The 20,459-nt window shown below is 39.8% G+C and overlaps 1 protein-coding gene across 1 annotated transcript; it reads right to left on the reverse strand.

The window, feature by feature from the left end:
- Positions 1–12,193: 12,193 nt before the first annotated feature.
- LOC139457934 (funoran endo-beta-hydrolase-like) lies at positions 12,194–15,787 on the reverse strand. Its single transcript, XM_071239276.1, has 3 exons — positions 15,508–15,787; positions 14,271–14,415; positions 12,194–13,666 (listed from the first exon to the last, which is right to left on the reverse strand). Exons 1-3 carry the CDS (start codon positions 15,739–15,741, stop codon positions 12,204–12,206), a joined length of 1,842 nt encoding a protein of 613 aa, XP_071095377.1. The 5' UTR covers positions 15,742–15,787; the 3' UTR covers positions 12,194–12,203.
- Positions 15,788–20,459: the final 4,672 nt, after the last annotated feature.

The following is a 20,459-nucleotide window of genomic DNA, read 5'->3' on the forward strand; positions in this document are numbered from 1 at the left end:
ATGTCATGAGGGTCGTACTGTGCCATGCTATCGCTGCTCATATTATCAAATATATACTCCTCTTTTTGCCTGGGCCCAACTTGATTAAAGACTGCTGCAAAGTTTTTATATAAATTATATTTTAATAAAAGAGGTATTTTCATTTCTGATAATTTTCTTGAAAAATGAAGTACATGTATGACAGCTTCATTGAAGTTCGTACAATTAAAAAGCCAATTCACATAAAACGATGACAGTGTTTAATTAACATACAACAGTAATAACATCAAGTGGGGACAGGATCGCTGGACTTTCAACCAAAATATGTTTGACAGGGAGAGTGCATATGAATTCTCACTTTTATATCATAGTAATAATGCAAACATTGTAGTATTGAGAATCAGATCATCACAAATTTAACAAAGCATCATGACAACATTCATTGTCGAAGTCCTTCGTTACAGCATCATTCCATAAGCATGATTGTTGTTCCCTGGTCAAGTATCAATCATTTTCCAGCGTAAGGGAGCAAAATAGTGATGTACATTTATGAAAATCAGAAATCAGAGTCCATTGTGTTCGATTCCAACCATGTTATAAGCATGTGTTTATAAATCACTGTCAAACATGTTATAAGCATGTGTTTATAAATCACTGTCAAACATGTTATAAGCATGTGTTTATAAATCACTGTCAAACATATTATAAGCATGTGTTTATAAATCACTGTCAAACATATTATAAGCATGTGTTTATAAATCACTGTCAAACATATTATAAGCATGTGTTTATAAATCACTGTCAAACATGTTATAAGCATGTGTTTATAAATCACTGTCAAACATGTTATAAGCATGTGTTTATAAATCACTGTCAACCATGTTATCAGCATGTGTTTATAAATCACTGTCAAACATGTTATACAAATGCTGCGTTAACATAACTCAGCAGCTGTGGTAGGCGTACATACAGAAACATATCTCCGCATTTGCTAAAAAAAAAGCGAATTTAACTTACCATGAAATATTGCTTTGCGTGGTGATTCATATATAAAAAAACTCAAATGTATGCTAACAAAATTAACTTTAAAATTAAAAAGATAAGATACAGGGTCGTGTCGCAGTGACATAAAATGACATGCTGACATTAAAATACATTTAACACGCTTATCAAAACGGCATATTTTACGCTTGTAAATTTTCTCATGTTCAAAGCTCGAAACTATCCTATCTATTTCATGGGATTTGAAACGTAGAATGTGTGAATGTTACATTACTTTCTATTATTAGTTATCAAGGATACGATAAGAATTTAAACGTCTCATCACAGTTTATGCCACGCCCTTGTGAGTTTTATAGGACATAACCGGCTGAGATAGCATACCCTTTGTAAATTTGACACGGCTATAACAGATACAGATGTGACGTATTAGCAGTTAAAACGTTTTGTAGATCTCAATACAAAGTATACAGAATATATATTTCACAACAATACATTATTTTATAGAAGAGAAACGACAAACTTCCGACTATACAATAAGCATGTGTTCAATGTAAAATAGTGACGATACCCCATCCTACTCCATTGGAGGTACATGAAACAAGCACATGCGAAGACAAGTGAACTATTCCCTTGACAAAAACACAGAATGGTCCAAGTCAATTTCACCAGGCATCATTTTTAAGTGATGCATTAATTTGGAAAAATCCTTTACATGTATACCGGGGGCACGGGTGGCCCAGTCGTCTAAGGCGCCACAATTCGATGTGCAGAGTTGCATCCCTGGGGCACGCCAGAAACCCATGATTGTGGGTTCGAATCCCGGTTCGTCCCTATTATGTTTTTAGGTTTGTCAGGACCATACCCGTGCTAGTTGGTTTCACTTAAAATGGTAAACGTCTGAGACCTGCATCACTTCGGGCTTTCCTCCCACATTAAGCAGACACGCCATGACTGGAATACTGTTAAAAGCGGCGTTAACCACACCTCACTCACTCACTCACTTTACATGTATACCATTAAACGTATTGACAGCTTAACTGAAATCTCGGGTGTTGTAACCCTGTTGAAACAGCTTTTGCAAATTTCGTAGATTCCAGCTCAAAAGTTGTGAATGTTGACTCCAAAGACTTGAGCTGCTGGAAAATTGCTGGAAATATATGGGAAAGTTGACTAATGGAGTGTGAGTGAGTGAGTTGGGTTTTACGCCGCTTTTAACAGTATTCCAGTTATATCACGTCGTGTCAGCTTAATGTGGGAGGAAAGCCCGAAGTGATGCAGGTCTCAGACGTTTACCACTTCGGTGAAACCCACGAGCACGGGTATGGTCCTGACAAACCTAGAAACATAATTGGGGCGAACCGGGATTCGACCCCACAATCATAGGTTTCTGGCGTGCCCAAGGGACGCAACTCTGCACAGCGAATCGCGGCGCCTCAGACGACTGGGCCACCCGTGCCCCCTTGACCATTGGAAGCCAGTACAAAAGACAAATTGACATGTGTTCAATGATTTAGGGTCAAGTCAAAAATTGATGCATAGACCTGATGCATGGTTTTGGCAGATTTCTTTCTCTTCTTCGAGAAACACAGACAAAATGCAGACATTCCACTTGAACTCGTTACATTGACTTAAATGATTTGAGTGATTGCAGTTGCATGAGGTGGTGTTGGTATTATCCTTTATTTTACAAACCATGTTGTTGATGTCGTTTCCAATTGCATTCCCTTGTTGCATTTGAGAACCAAATGTTCTCTTTTCCGTCCATAGTCTGATGGATTATGCGGGTCTGGGTTTTCAATGTGCCTTTGATCCTGATGCCACAGACAAAATAATAACAAGAGTGAGTGTATATCCGGTATCACGTGGGAAATACACATACTACAACCAGCAATCACTTATTGTATCATTGTGGGGAACCGCTTGACGAACGAATGATTTCACCTCTTGGCCTGGCTACCCAACCATGCCAAAACCTATATAATGGCCATGATGATTATCATGATATATGAATGTTACACGATAAATTGCAAAGAAAATTAAGAACGAAGCATACTTTATTTCACGATAAGGCATTGTTCGATCATGACGTTATTTCTGGAGATTACAACATGCTCTCGTAACTTGATGACGTCTTAAATATTACGACAGTATGTTTGAGAGGGGTGTGATTAGAGAATATTACGTGCAGATTCTTTGTGTGACGTCAAACATGCGACATGGTCAAGTAAACAAAAGACATATCAACACATATTAGTGAATGTCTGTCTGGCACATATTAATAATGTGCTCCCTGACACAATACCAACACAGATATGAGATAATGCCTGTCTAGCACAGATTGCTGATCTTCTCTCTGACACAATGTCGGATCACCTTTGACATAATGCCTGTCTGGCACAGACCGCTGCTCTCCTCTCTGACACAATGTCGGATCACCTTTGAGACAACGACTGTCTGGCACACATTGCTGATCTTCTCTCTGACAAAATGTCGGATCACCTTTGACACAATGCCGGTCTGGCGCAGACCGCTGCTCTCCTCTCTGACACAATGTCGGATCACCTTTGAGATAATGCCTGTCTAGCACAGATTGCTGATCTTCTCTCTGACACAATGTCGGATCACCTTTGTGATAATGCCGGTCTGGAACATATTGCTGATCTTCTCTCTGAAACAATGTCGGATCACCTTTGACATAATGCCTGTCTGGCACAGATTGCTGCTCTTCTCTCTGACACAATGTCGGATCACCTTTGAGATAATGCCGGTCTGGAACATATTGCTGATCTTCTCTCTGAAACCATGTCGGATCACCTTTGACATAATGCCTGTCTGGCACAGATTGCTGCTCTTCTCTCTGACACAATGTCGGATCATCTTTGGGACAACGACTGTCTGGCACAAATTGCTGATCTTCTCTCTGACACAATGTCGGATCACCTTTGAGATATTGCCTGTCTGGCACATATTGCTGATCTTCTCTCTGAAACAATGTCGGATCACCTTTGACATAATGCCTGTCTGGCACAGATTGCTGCTCTTCTCTCTGACACAATGTCGGATCATCTTTGAGATAATGCCTGTCTGGCCCAGACTGCTGCTCTTCTCTCTGACACAATGTCGGATCACCTTTGAGATAATGCCTGTCTGGCACAGATCGCTGCTCTTCTCTCTGACACAATGTCGGATCACCTTTGACATAATGCCTGTCTGGCACAGACCGCTGCTCTCCTCTCTGACACAATGTCGGATCACCTTTGAGACAACGACTGTCTGGCACACATTGCTGATCTTCTCTCTGACAAAATGTCGGATCACCTTTGACACAATGCCGGTCTGGCGCAGACCGCTGCTCTCCTCTCTGACACAATGTCGGATCACCTTTGAGATAATGCCTGTCTAGCACAGATTGCTGATCTTCTCTCTGACACAATGTCGGATCACCTTTGGGATAATGCCGGTCTGGAACATATTGCTGATCTTCTCTCTGAAACAATGTCGGATCACCTTTGACATAATGCCTGTCTGGCACAGATTGCTGCTCTTCTCTCTGACACAATGTCGGATCACCTTTGACATAATGCCGGTCTGGAACATATTGCTGATCTTCTCTCTGAAACAATGTCGGATCACCTTTGACATAATGCCTGTCTGGCACAGATTGCTGCTCTTCTCTCTGACACAATGTCGGATCATCTTTGAGATAATGCCTGTCTGGCCCAGACTGCTGCTCTTCTCTCTGACACAATGTCGGATCACCTTTGAGATAATGCCTGTCTGGCACAGATCGCTGCTCTTCTCTCTGACACAATGTCGGATCATCTTTGAGACAACGACTGTCTGGCACAAATTGCTGATCTTCTCTCTGACACAATGTCGGATCACCTTTGACATAATGCATGTCTGGTACTGATTGCTGATTACCGCTAAACGCTGGACACTGTGATACCACCCTTTCAGGATATGCTTATGCATTCACAGGACACATATTTTCTAATATGCTGTTTTGGTTTGCCTCGTCGTCAGCAATATTTCAGCAATATGGTGGTAATATGTGGGTACTCGAATCTTGACCAACGAAATTGCATTGCAATACTACTTTTATTCCCGTCGTGTTGCTTCTCTTTGGAGTGAATATTGTTAAATGCCTCAGTAACCAATATTCAAGGTTAAGCAAAAGCAATCTATAAATAATCGATTCGGGACGAGGTAAACAAATGTCTAAATTCTTGCACTATTAATCCACTCCATCATGGCACCATTGCAGGCAATCAGACGAAACTCTTAGTCCGTTGTTTGCGTTGTGCTACTGAGGACCTTTATAGCCCGGAACCACCAGGCAGTTGTTTATGCAACCAAGACGAGACATCTGATAGAATGAAATCAGGACAAGAGAAGATATTTGACTAAATCCCTTAAACTGTTTTTTAATGCGTTGATTGTCTGTCATAATAGATTTAATGTAAATATAGACACTTGTCTTGTAACAGCGTTGATGTTGTATAGGGAAACTCTGAGGTTGGTAAATGAGTAGATGGGAATGGTTAATTTAACAGTTATCATGGTCTGGAGGATCGTGACGTCTTCATCCAATCGTAATTCACAACGGACATGCCATCTCGGGGACAACCACTCGTTGTAGACAGTCGTGTCTACGTGCAACCCCCGCAACAACAAGGTGAGCATACGCTGAAGAAACATATGGCTCATGAATATGTTCTATTTTATGAGGGGCGGTCGGGTAGCCTAGTGGTTAAAGCGTTCGCTCGTTACGCCGAAGACCCGGGTTCGAATCCCGACATGGGTACAATGTGTGAAGTCCATTTGTGGTGTCCCCCGCCGTGATATTGCTGGAATATTGCTAAAAGCGGCGTAAAACCAAACTCACTCACTCACTCACTCTATTTTATGATGGTTTCCTGTATTCTTTATGTGAGTAGTGGCACATGGACGTTATGGCCTTGAGTATATCATGTTTTGGTGTTCGTGGGTACAAGATATTTCTTTCGCTAGCTAGGAAAGGCTCACATAGGACTGGCTACATTCCTGCTAGAGATAACAAAGCAGTGGGGGCTAAAAATATTCTCTAACTTTCTGTACTTTACGTTTTATCTTTAAAGGTGCATATATGGCACACCCTTATGTCATATCTTCAGGTTGTGTCTCGCAGTGATCTATTATTAAATTCACAAGACGAAATGCGAAAATGTTTTCAAACGAGCTCATCTCACAAGATATTATTACATACAACTTAAAATCTCCATATAAATCCTGCTGGGGTGTCATGCAGGAAGCATAGGTACTGTAAGTCCCCATGATCTCCAGTAAGGTGGTCTAACTTTGGTTATTAGTGGTCTATAGCCTTGTTTTAATTGATAGGACTTAATCTCTTATTGCTATATGTTTTTTAAATGTAATTATGATCTAGTTTGTTTTATTAAAAACTGTGATATACCTTACTATTCTACTGTCCTTTGTCGACAGATCTTTTAGATTTAATACCTAGTTCCCATCGCTATATGGCTGAAATATTGCCGATGCGATGTAAAATTTAACTCACTCACTCACTCACTCACTCCACAGTGTAGACAGAACTATATAGATCATGATAAGTTTGTGGAGACTGTTTTCGCTGAAATGTACAACATTCTCTTAAAAACGATTTGGTAATTAGCTTTTGGAAATGGATGTTTATTCGAAACAACGGTTGTCTTGACTCGGTCGCTGTGTCAATACTGCACAGAACCGTGTAACAAAGAAGATATTTGGGATATAATATTTCCCAACATGGCTTTAGATGAGAAAATGATTCATTGTTTGAGAGGCATTACTTATAGACATTGACGAATGAGGCAGCCTTGCTTGACAACGGTATAAGGATCTATACCGAAACGTCGCCTTTACAAGATTAAAGAAGTTGTTATCCTTAAATTGCGTCTACTTTGCAATATGGTTGGTTGGTTTGTTGTTTAACGCCACACTCAGCAATGTTCCAGCTATATGACGGCGGTCTGTAAATAATCGAGTCTGGACCAGACAATCCAGTGATTGATATCATGAGCATCGATCCACGCAATTGGGATCGATCACATGCATCAACCAAGTCAGCGAGCCTGACCACCCGATCCCGTTAGTCGCCTTTTACGACAAGCATAGTCACCTTTAACGGCAAGCATGAGTTGCTGAAGACCTATTCTACCCCGGATTCTTCACGGGTCTTTTGCAATATGGATCATACCTATAGTTCGTTATTTCGAAGTGCTGTTATATTGTGATTATGTTTTGGAAATCTTAATCAAGATCGAATTGCCCGTAACATCTTCATCTGGAGTAATGACCAGGCCAGAAGAAAGAGAAAACGTGAGTTTTCGATCTCATAATAAACTTGTAGAACGTGGTTTGGAACACGTTTATTCGCCCAGACAATGGTTTGAATTCATGTTTTACAGTTCCGAGGTAAAACACTTAGTGTTTAATGTGTGTAATAATGAATCCGAAAATGCAATTAAAAAACCTGCAGGTCCATCTGACGGGGAGGTAAAAAACTTGGATTGTATTGCTGTGTATGCATATATACTGTTGACGAGTGTGTTACTCGTCCTTTTCATCGAGCCGACAGACGTGTCTCGGCAAAGGAAGCGGCACTGCTCCAAGATGAATAAATAGATAGATAGATAGATAGATAGATAGATAGATAGATAGATAGATCGAGTGTGATATTGAAAAATTCCAAAAACGTTTAATAATATGCCATGCAAACGTCACATTTTACAAAACAATATGTGTTATACATGTATTGGCCGATTGTGCTACTATCTATAGATGTGAACATTATATTTCTTCATGTATTTTCTAAAAAAAAAATTAAAAAAGTATTTGACATTTGCCAACATGAGTGTCAACTATGTTTCTGTCTGTTATGACGTGTCGTGCTCTACATCGGCACCATTACAACCATTCTCACATTTTCTGGCTGTTAGGCCCGTTGGTGTTTTGGTAGTTTGTAGTGGACTGAACATATACTGACGAGATCCAGTGAATTGATCACACACACTGTTGTAGTGAACCTGCAGATTGAGGTAGAGACCGTCTTGCGTTTGTCAGCAACATTGTCTGTACACCTAACTTGTGGAGATATGATAAGATAGTTGAAGTTACTACATTCTCGGTAAATCCTTTTAATGATTTGTCAGTTAAATCATAATAATCATCCTCGACAAATTCGCTTCCCTTGCTTCGTCACTGACCATCAGAATAACCATATCCTCATCAGATTTACCGCCTCTTCAAGAACAAGGCTAACATAGATGTTACCTTTTTTAGCGGCAAGAACATGAAAACCCATCTACAAGCCAGTGGCAGGGGCACAAGCAGAGTAAGTCCTAACCCCCGAGGGTGTATATATCAGATCTCCTGCAACTGTGGCCATCAGTACATTAGAGAGACCTGAAAACCACATATCCGAGCACAACCTCAAGAACCAAGACCATATCATCATGAAGAAGCCACCGAAATCCTGTCTACCAACAACAACAACTGGCGACAAAGAAAACTACAAGAAGCCATTGACATCAGGAGACACCAGCCAGCGGAATAATATCTGCCTTGTGCTTGAGACTTATTGATTTGATCTTTGTCGGTGCCAGTTATCTTACTGACTTCCATTTGCCCATTACTATTGCTATTCTTTTACCTATCAGTGCTAGTGGGCACGGGTGGCCCAGTCGTCTAAGGCGCCGCGATTCGCTGTGCAGAGTTGCGTCCCTTGGGCACGCCAGAAACCTATGATTGTGGGTTCGAATCCCAGTTCGCACCGATTATGTTTCTAGGTTTGTCAGCACCATGACCGTGCTCGTGGGTTTCACCGAAGTGGTAAACGTCTGAGACCTGCATTACTTCGGGCTTTCCTCCCACATTAAGCTGAAACCCCGCGATATAACTGGAATACTGTTAAAAGCGGCGTTAAACCCAACTCACTCACTCACTCACTCACTATCAGTGCTAAATAACCCCAGCCTCGCGTTTACCTATCAGTGCTAATTTATCCCGGCCTACCGTGTGTCCATTTTTTTATTGTCATTTACCAATCAGTGATAATTTAGTCCTGGCTTCCAGTTTTTAAGTGATTGAATGAGTGAGTTTATTCTTAACGTCACATCGGCAGTATTTCAGCCTCCAGTTTTTAAGTAATCTGTTTTCTTTTGGCTTCCCTCCTTAGGTTGCCACCATTTGTTATCTTATTACTTTTGTTGTTCTTATATATATATATATATATATATATATATATATATATATATATATATATATATATATATATATATGCTCCCTGCCTCATATCCTTCATTCGCCTCGTGAAAAAGTTAACATCCATAAATTCTCTTCCAGATGTGTGTCACTTGTAAATGCCTTTTAAAGACGTCATGTTCAATTGTGGCAAAACATTTGATTTTTTAAATTTATACACTACTATCTCACATGACAAACTTAAGGAAAAACCTTGATCCATGTGGCTTTTGTGACAAAAAGTGGTGACCATAGACACAGTAACATATTCATCTTCAGAGGTTAAGGTCAAATATGTGAAATGCTGGACATCCAAGGCCTTGGTAAAGCTTCCATAACCTTTTTAAGGTAGACATGTAGAGAACATTATCAATTTTGACACATCAGGTAATAATTTGACGTGTACCATATATTCCCCTCTCTTTTCAGGTGAAAAAATTACTTGTCTCTGCATGTATTTGTGACAGGCGCCACCGATGGGGCAGGATACGCTCACTTTTTCGAACAAGAATACTTATCTCTATTTCATAGTTATTCAAAAACACATGCTCATGATATAGTCGGAATTGTACAATCGACTCTGTTGTAAAGAACATGTTCTGATGAAAATTATGTTGAGCAGAAACAATTTGCATATTGTTTAGTTTTCTCCGGCAGTGACTATTAAAGGCCGGTGCTGAATCAGAATCACAATATATGTACCTTAGTCAAGCTAAATTGGATTTGTGACTTCAAAATCAATTAACATTGTAATCAAATCAATCTACCTCTACTGTTTCAGAGTTGTTGTTAATAAAGTTATTTATTATATTCCAAACAATGCACGAGATAATCGAATTTTTGTTTGAGTAGTGTTTCATTGCAAGGCTATTTGGTCTGTTGAGACCGTTTGAATGTAAGTGGCAGCTAGTTGAACGTGATAGGGGTCCAAATGAACATAGAAATGGAAAAGAACGAGTACCGAACAGTCATCAAGTTTTTGACTGTTGAGAAAAGTACTCCCCAAGAAATTCATGACCGAATGTCACACGTGTATGGAGATAAGTGCCATAGCTATTTTATTGTTAAACGTTTGGCAGTTTTGTTTGAGGCTTGGAGAACAAGCCTTTTTGATGACGTCCAACTTCCATGAAAGAAGATTCAATCAAGGAGATAGAAAAGCTATACAGTCATATGTACGGTTTACCATTGCTGAACTTGAGGAATACTCAGGTCTGAGCCATCAAACTATTATTCATGAACATTTACAGATGAATACTGCTCGTTGGGTGCCAACGTTTCTAAATTCTTATCTTAAGGTAAAAAAATTGACATTGCTAGAAAAAAAGTAAGAGCTAATTGAGGTGGATTTTGTAAAATTCAAAAAGAGATTAGTAATGGGTGATGAAACATGGGTCTCTAATACTATGATCCCAAGTCAAAAAGTAAATCCATGGAATGGCATCATTCCACTTCTCTGGCACCAAGTCTTCAAGATCACTGAAGAAAGTTATGACCACTGTTTGATTACTTAGAAAGTCCAAAGACGATAACCGGTGCCTACTATGCTGATTTGCTTCATCATCTGAGTGATTCTTTCAAAGAAGGAATGCGGCGAGGAATGCTGACTGCCGGAGTTCTAATACTCCATGACAATGCCTCTTCTCACATGTCTCAACTTGCAATGGCTGCTGTGTGGCAATGTGTATTTGAAAATCTTTCTCACCCTCCATACTCGCTGGACCTGGCACCAAGTGATTTCCGCATGTTTCCTGAACTGAAAGAACATCCTCATGGAAAGCATTATGACAAAAACTCCTTCCTGGCAGGAACTGAAAAGCTTCAGTATAGCTATGAGAAGAAAATGAAAACAACAAGGAGATTATATTGAAAAATATAATTAAAACACTTTCACTTTTGTTGGTTTTGTTTGTTTGGCTAAGACCATTTTGACTAGCACTGTAAAACATATATTGGGAACAAAAAAGTGAAATTATAATACGGGACGTCACGAAGGTGATAATATCTTCATCATAAAATGTAATGTTCAAGATGATTAAATGTTAAGACGTATTTTTATTCACTTTGTCTTAGTAGAGTGCCTTATTTATGATTTAATGCCAATTGATGTGTAGCCAGGTTTGTTCACATGAACAGTTACCTAATCATTTATCGAATGCTATGCACATTTTGGGCAAGGAAAAACTGCATAATGAGCTTACTCAAAATTCCTGCTAAGTGCATATTTATTGGATTGTGATACAAAATATATCTCGAAAACACTAACCATCTATTCCAGATGGCTTAAGAAAATGGTATCATTCAATTTGTATAGTGGAACATATCTATCTGTATCCTCATATCACCTTCTCTTGGGATATCAATCCTAAAGTAGAATCAAAACAAACAATATATCCGTTCAGATAATTTTATCTACTGAAGATTACCAACAACAAGTGCGACGGATGTCACGTGGCCACCGTTCCCATCAAAGGTCATGCTGACGATGTTTGTTGTTTTGACCTGTGATTCAGAGACCATGTACTGCCACACATTCCATTTTGTTTTCCCCTTAGTCTTCTCAGCATCAAACAGCATGTAGCTTGAAGACAATGCGTGGCCATTAAACACAACCCCACGAGGTTTTGCATTAGCGTTTTTGTCTCGGCTAACTCCCACTCTAAGATGAGATGTATGATAGCCAGAGCTAGGTAGATGGATGTTGGTCTGAGCATGTCCGTTGATGATGAGGATGACCATGTCCTTGCCATAGTATGTGATCTGGTTGTCCAGACTCGATTATTTACAGACCACCGACATATAGCTGGAATATTGCTGAGTGCGGCGTTAAACAACAAACCAACCAACCAACCAACCAACATGCCACCTTCTCTTGGCACATCATTCCTCGTGTAGAATATGAATCAAAACAAACAAACTATTCTTTGAGGGCATTTTATTTACTGAAGTTTTCCAGCAACGAGTGCGACGGATGTCACGTGGCCACCGTTCCCATCATAGGTCATACTGACGGTGTTTGTTGTTTTCATCTGAGAGGGAGGGACCATGAACACCCACACGTTCCATTTTGTTTTCCCCACAGTCTTCTCAGCATCAAACAGCATGTAGCTTGTAGACAGCGTGTGGCCATTGAAAACAACACTACGAGGTTTTGCATTAGCATTCTTGTCTCGGCTAACTCCCACTCTAAGATGAGATGTATGATAGCCAGAGCTAGGTAGATGGATGTTGGTCTGAGCATGTCCGTTGATGATGGGGATGACCATGTCCTTGCCATAGTATGTGATCTGGTTGTCCGTGTGTATTCCGTCAAAGTTGTAGTTGGTTTTAAACTTGTAGAAGCAGGTTGATGATCCAGGGAGACTGACGGCACCATGAAGCTTAGATCTGTCGAAATGGTAACCGGAATGAATAGCTGGATTACCATTTTCGAACACAACACAAGTTTCTTCACCTGTAGAAGGGTTTATCCAATTGTTGGGGAAGTCGAGTTTTACATTCTCAATTTTACTGTCAAAGTTGTGAAGAAGGACCACCATCTCTTTGGTGTGAGGGTTGGCAAGGGCAAGTGGTGCAACTATTCTCTCCTGTCCATCGTATTGACTTGAGACTCTGAGAAACTTATGATCATAAATAAAGTTTTTCCAAAACATGTAGAATTTGGCCGCTGGAAGAGGATGACCATCCTTGGTAAATATGGAATTCCGAAGGGAAGTATGACCCGGGTACTGCTCATTTGAGAGGAGGTACGCTGTGACTCTGTCAATAAACTCTCTCAGAGTAAGGAAAGTAAACATGAAGCCGTTTTGTTGATAAATGGTTTCAAAGTCTGTCATTCCGTTTTCAAAATTGGGGCTAACTCCAAGATTAAGTAGATCTAATCCAAATTCAGTGTTAACTAACTGAACATTTCGTCCTTTCTTTTGATAAGAGTAATTTTCCACCATGTCAAGAGAAGCAACCAGACGAGCTTGGTTAATGCCCGAGTAGGTATGACTTCCACCTGTTATATGCAGACGGTTGTAGGAGTGGAAAGAAAAAAAGTCCAAGTGATCAAGAGACATGTCCAGAAACTTTGCAATTCTCTTCCAGTTGCTGAAGTTATTTTCGTCTGCTTGTCGTAACAACATACTGGTGTACGATGGTCCGGCAACTTTCATTCCAAATCTCGACTTCAGCTTATCGGCGACTGCCTTGTGGTAGTTTATATTCGTTTGTGGGTCAATTATCTTTGGGGACCAATCAGGTTCATTGATGACTTCAAATATACGGGGAATTCGTCCTCCTATGTAGTCCTTGGCACTCTGAACCATAAGTGATACAAACTCTGTTGCAGCATCAACATTGTTTGGGAATGAACCTTGGTGATTAGACGTATTCATCCAGTTTGGCCAGCTCAAACCTATAAAGAATCTTAACATGTATTACGTGTACAATCATAACAAATGTGACCCAAACATATTCATCCCGTGTTAAACTACTTATAAATGAGTGTGTGTGGATAGGTTTAGTTGCACACATTAATAACACATTTGGAGAAAATATAGGTCATGGTTATTCGGCGACAGAAATATTAGGAGCTAAACTAGATTCTAAGCAACGATCTGGGGTAGAATAGGTCTTCAGCAACCCATGCTTGCCGTAAAAGGCGGCTATGCTTGTCGTAACAGGCGACTAACGGGATCAGGTGGTTAGGCTCGCTGACTTGGTTGATGCATGTCATCGATCCCAATTGCGTGGATTGATGCTCATGATATTAATCCCTGGATTGTCTGGTCCAGACTCGATTATTTACAGACCGCCGTCATATAGCTGGAATATTGCTGAGTACGGCGTTAAACAACAAACCAACCAGCCAACCGATCTAACCGACGACCCATGGAACAGTAATGCTAGATGCACTGCAAAACCAGTTCTGCATCAGCTTCGCCTTACAGTTATCTTTTAATCTTTATCCTCCTCTTTTTATACATGTACACTTCTTAAGCCCATTAAATGACTAAGACCTTTCATTTCCCAGACCATGTTGTCGATGGCACTCCCATAGCCATTCAGTTGAAACATATAGGTATCCCATGTCCCTTTCTGGAGTGCATGGTCCTGGAGATAGGCTGGGTCTGGGTAACCATGGCGATGAGGGTTTTGAGGCCACTGAATAAAATAATAATAATATAGTATGGATTTGCCAGTTTTCCCTATGAAAGAATAAATCTTCATTTTTTGCATGGCTTCCATGTTGGGAGTAAATTAACATAAGTTATCGCAAGCAGCATTGTCGAAGTAATACTGGTATGAAACATCGATGATGATTGCATGCTACTTCATTTTTGATGTAACGTATATGTATATGTTTTATATATGACAAGAAGACTTTCCAGTCACTTTATCATAGCGAATAGTCATTCATGCCTTTATTTTGAAAAGAGTACATTGATGGTATGAATATGAGTCCTGTGATTCATTATTGTTGTTTAAGTGTAATGCTTTTCCTTAAAAGATCATTGAGAAATACACGATATGTTCTAACAACTCAATTTATATGTTGTCACCTGATGAATGTCGAGTTGCATTTCTTTGCAAACCATTTGACAAGTTTACTTACAAGTTTGCAGGGGCGGTCGGGTAGCCCAGTGGTTAAAGCGTTCGCTCGTCACGCTGAAGACCCGGGTTCGATTCCCGACATGGGTACAATGTGTGAAGCCCATTTCTGGTGTCCCCCGCCGTGATATTGCTGGAATATTGCTAAAAGCGGCGTAAAACCATAATCACTCACTCACTCACTACAAGTTTGCATGCATATAATATATTCGTACAGTGATACATGCCTGATCGCAGATTGTTTTACGTTCTTTACACATTATCAGTGAACGCAGGCATAGCGCAGGTCTAGATTGCACAGGTCAAGGTTAATGTATTTTTTTGCAAAGTGACGCCTTTCGGCGATTTTCTGTTTTTGATCTAAAGTGCCAATATGTGACACCCTGAATTCTACTGGGATTGAAACCATCATTTGCAGGAAAGGAACACATTGGAAAATGTAATCTGATCTGCACTGTGAGCATGTATAAATATATATAATAGCTCACACATTCCAACCGCCTCATTAACATTTCAATACGCCTCCTCGCAATATGCCAGTTAAAGCAAGGATCGATGGGCACTCGGGGATATTGAAATCATAATATTTGAATGATATTTCCTGAAATCTTTCTGCATGGAAGATGTTTTTTACTTTATACGTACATTTGCAAAGAGATTATATCGCAGGTCACTGTTCACCCAACGCCCGGGAGCCGTTCCGATAGATTTACAATTCGCAATTAGGGCCCGTGCGGTGAGCCCATTGTGTTTGTTCCATCTTTGGGGTTCATAATGGACACGTCCACCCTGGGCAAGCCACTCGTTGTGGATTGTGACGGTTGTGTCAGAGAAGGCCTCCTCCCACAGCAACAAGGTGCACAGAACCAGTAGTAACATTCTGCAGTAAAATATGGAAACCTCTGTTCAACAACATGGACTCTTAAATGTTTTATTCAAGGTTGTAATCTCGACGTGATCGCAGCACTTGACACCTGTCAGGTTATTAATAAAATACATTTGTGATAAGTGTAGACAAAGTGAATGTCGAATGATAAGTACATACCATACCATCGGTACAGGGTCACGTCGAGATGACATCAAATGACATGCTGACATCAAAATACATTGAACACTCTTATCAACACGGCATATTGTACTATTGTAAATCCCATGTTGATAGCTCGAAATTGTGCTGTTTGTTTCATGAGATTTGAAACGTACCGTGTTGAAGATTGTCTGAAGTTGCAGTACTTTCCACTTTTTGTTACCAAAAGTAAGAATTTTAACGGCCCATCAAATTTATATCACGATGCTATGAGATTTAGAGGACATAACCAGGTGAGACAGTTTTCCTTTTGTAAATTTATCAAGATAACTGCTCCAACCGACCAAGATGTCGTTTATAAGCAGTTAAAGGTTTTGTAGATTTTATTACAAGGAATACAGAACATATATACTGAACAACAAAAGTTCCTGTGACATTGAATAAGATTGACTGCAAAGTTATGTTTTTTACCAAATCTGAAACAATTTCGGTTTGCAACAGATAAAAGACTCCTGTAAGTATTCAAATGGTTGAATTTGCCATACTGACTTCAGAAAATGCGTGATTTCATAAAAAAAAACATGAACATGCCAAAATGTCAATTTACAAATCCACCTCTGGTTGCGATGCAAGCAACACATCTTCGTCTCATGGAATGGCAATTTGTGGTGTCCCCCGCCGTGATATTGCTGGAATATTGCTAAAAGCGGCGTAAAACCTCACTCACTCACTCACTCATGGAATGGACCAGGCGTCGCACAAAGTCCTGTGGGATATCTGCTGGAGCATGTTTCGAAGTTCCTGGAGTGTCTGTGGAACACGTGGTTGACGTCGAAGGCGCCGATCCATCTAATCCCACATGTGCTCGATTTGTGAGAGATCAGGAGAGCTGGCCGGCCAGGGGATGACATTCACGTTGTTTTGTTGAAGAGAATCCTGAACAAGTCGAGCAATAAGAGTCCGGGCGTTGAGTGAGTGAGTGAGTGAGTTGAAATTCTATGTCAAATCGGCAATATTTCAGCCATATCGTGACTATCAAGGGTTAAAATTTATAAATACAATTAAACTGATATAAAAACCTGCCAACGAAGGACAGTAAACGTACAATTTTTTTAGAACTAAAAGAATTGATACTGCTAAAGAGATCCTTAACAAATGACGATTTGAAATATTTATCCCTTGTGATGGCAAAATCAATACAGTCAAGCAGGATATGCTTGACTGTGATTCTCTAATCACAAGGGATACACAATGGAGGATCCTCAAGAGATATTCATGAATATACCTGCTATGGCCAATACGACATCGTTGTATTATGACATTTCAAATGTGGACTGACATCCCCAGTAGGTGTAACCAAGAGTTGTTTTTATTTCATGTAATTTATTAATACCTACTTGGGTGTCCCACTTGCATCAGATCACGAAAATAGGATCTAATCACTGGCTTGTAATCAGTGTATGGGAGCAAAAGTGGTGTCACAGATTTGTTGAGTGCTGCTTCTGCAGCAGCATAGGTCATTGTGATACCGATATGGCTGGGTAGCCAACAGAAAACGATGGCGTATTGGCCAGTAGCAACATCATTAAACAATTCAACAATTTCTATTAAAAGTGGATGCGTGGAAGACATGTTTTAAAAAGCTTGAATGCAAGAAAGAGAGTCTGAAAAAATAATGAACTGTTTATGTTTATTGTGGTTGTGGATGTATTTTAGAGCTGTTAAAATAGCATTTGCCTCTGCTGTGAAAATAGAACATTTATCTGGTAATCTGGTTCAGATAGTTCTGGATCCAATGACGGTGGCGCTGGCAACAGTGTCACCATCCTTGGATCCATCTGTAAATATAGTGTCATACGTGCTTCGTAATTCATTAAATTGATGTTGATAAATTAGTTGATTTGTGTCGGATTTATTGAGTTTACTTCATGTTATGTCCACCCCTGGCTTCACTAACTATCATGGTGGAGAAGTGAACAGCCGGGTGGGGGCTACGGTTTCAAGATTGATTTGGGCAGCAGAAACATCAGATTGTATTCTTATTCCAAGTGGTGGAAAAAGAGATGTCTTTATTTTGTAGAGATTATTGTACAGAGGATTTAAAACACAGTCATATGCTGGATTTGATTTAGTAGAACGTAATTTAGAGATATACTGTAAGGATAATTTAATGCGTCGGTGTTTGAGGGATGGCTCATCAGCCTCCACATAAAAACTGTGAATAGGTGAAGTTCGGAGGGCTCCAAGACAAAGCCTCAGGCCTTGGTGATGAATGGTGTCTAATAATTTAAAATTGCTCTTATGAGCCCCACCATAGATGGTGGAGCCATAATCAAGTTTAGAGCGTATAAGAGCTCGGTATAGTTTGAAACTTTGATTCTTTTACAACTTTAATGCTGGTGTTGTCTAATATTAGTTCTGGGTCTTTGTGAGGTTTATATTTTCTGCAAAAATGAACACAGTTAGTTTTAGATTTGGAAAATTTAAAGCCATTTTCTAGACATCATTTTTGGATTTTATCTAAACACAATTGCAATTGCCTCTCAATCGTATGCATGTTCTTACCACGACAAGAAACATTAAAGTCATCCACAAACAACGATCCATCAATTGAATCTTTTAAAAACTTTGCTAAACTGTTGGTTTTGATGCTAAACAAAGTGACAGACAAAATATTGCTTGTGGGACACCCTGATCCTGATAATAATGATCTGACAGGGTGGACGCCATGCGGACTTGAAATTGCTTGTCAGTTAAAAACTTGGATATAAATTGAGGCAAACGGACTCGCAATCCAAAATCATGTAAATATTTTAAAATACCATACTTCCATCTAGTGTCATATGCTTTTTCTGGATCGAAAAAGATGGACACTGTATGTTGTTTGTTTATAATGGCATTCTTAACGAATGACTCCAATTGAACTAAATGGTCGATGGAACTGCTATTTTTACGAAATCCACATTGAATATTTGTGATTAAGTTATTGGATTCTAAGAACCAAGTTAATCTATTATTGACCATGCGTTCCATGGTTTTGCAAACGCAGCTAGTCAATGAAATGGGTCGATAATTGGAAGGATCAGTGAGTGAGTGAGTGAGTGAGTTAGGTTTAACGCCGCTTTGAACATAATTCCAGTTATATCGCGGCGTGTCAGCTTAATGTGGGAGGAAAGCCCCACGTGATGCAGGTCTCAGACGTTTACTACTTCGGTGAAACCCACGAGCACGGGTATGGCGCTGACAAACCTAGAAACATAATTTGGGCGAACTGGGATTCGAACCCACAATCATAGGTTTCTGGCGTGCCCAAGGGACGCAACTCTGCACAGCGAATCCCGGCGCCTTAGACGACTGGGCCACCCGTGCCCCAGCTCGCCAAAGAAGTATGTGTTCTTATTTACATGCAATTATTGGTTGTTATACCACTGTTCGCCCATTTTGCCTTGGAAAGGGTCCAGCATTGACAATCGGGAATGATGTTTCAGCCAAACATATGAAATGGAGGATGACGATATTATCATCGAGCCAGGTGACCCTGCATTTGTGCCTGTGTATGGCTAATCTAAGGAGGAAGGACTGGATTGTGATAAAGCGATTTGGGGAGCAGGTGACCAAGGGGATGCAACATGTAGAGCTTCAAACTCTGTCACCAGCCTCTGCATCCACAAGATACCGCAGCCCCGTGTCTCTACCTCAGATGGAAGGCAAGGGCTCATTTTGACTTCAAACAGACAGACAGACGGTTTATTCAGTAATTTAGGCATCGAGGCCCATAGTACAATTCAGATTGGATATTAACATTTGTCACGTTATGTACATGATTAGATTTTAAATCAAGTTACACATTCCTCATTACAAAGACATGTTTTAAGAATACAGAAACAGCATGGATTATATCAGGATTTCAGAGTTTAACAGATTTATCATTAACTGACGGTCTTTAAATATACCTTGAAACATTGGGAAAAATGTATACCTTAAATGGGAATGCGTTTCACATATAAGTAAGACATGGTATTCATCCTCTACTTCTCCGGATGAACAGTTTGTACCAATGGAGCTTGAGTTATCACCGTCTTTGGACCTGCGACATACATTAACATTAAAATTGTGTAATGAAATTCCAAGTTTACAATAAGCTCTGATTAAACTTGTATCATTTAAACAAGTTAAATATCTTTCAGTTTGTAACAATGATTTTACTTTGCTGTAATTGCTAAGATAAAGTGATTCAGAAATACTTTGGTGCCACTGTTGACAAATATATCCTTCAGTCTCTGCTTAAATGAATATAAAAATAACTGTGGATCTCCCACATCTTGAGAAATCCATACGTATGAAAAGCCACTAACAAATAATAGATTTCTAACATCTGAAACCCAATTACTTTTTTCAATTATCATCAAGTACCTTCAACATTTTGTTACACTGATATGGGTATCTATCAGGCATTATTCTAAGTAACTTAATCCAATACTTAATTACCCTTAATTGGCTGGCTACAACAATATTACTACAGCCTGTTTCACCAAGGATTGCCTTGTTTGTGGCAAACTTACCAACACCT

The sequence above is a fragment of the Haliotis cracherodii genome, unplaced genomic scaffold, assembly GCF_022045235.1.
Source record: "Haliotis cracherodii isolate W230 unplaced genomic scaffold, xgHalCrac1.p SCAF_12, whole genome shotgun sequence".
Taxonomy (NCBI): Eukaryota; Metazoa; Mollusca; class Gastropoda; order Lepetellida; family Haliotidae; genus Haliotis; species Haliotis cracherodii.

Bases quoted from the DNA above. Each gene is read 5' to 3' on its own strand.
- LOC139457934 (XM_071239276.1), bottom strand. From the start codon at position 15,741: ATGTTACTACTGGTTCTGTGCACCTTGTTGCTGTGGGAGGAGGCCTTC. The intron at 14,416-15,507 runs GTACGTATAAAG...TATTTTATTCAG, and splicing joins GATATAATCTCTTTGCAAAT to TGGCCTCAAAACCCTCATCG. The intron at 13,667-14,270 runs GTCTTAGTCATT...GATTCTTTATAG, and splicing joins CATGGTCTGGGAAATGAAAG to GTTTGAGCTGGCCAAACTGG.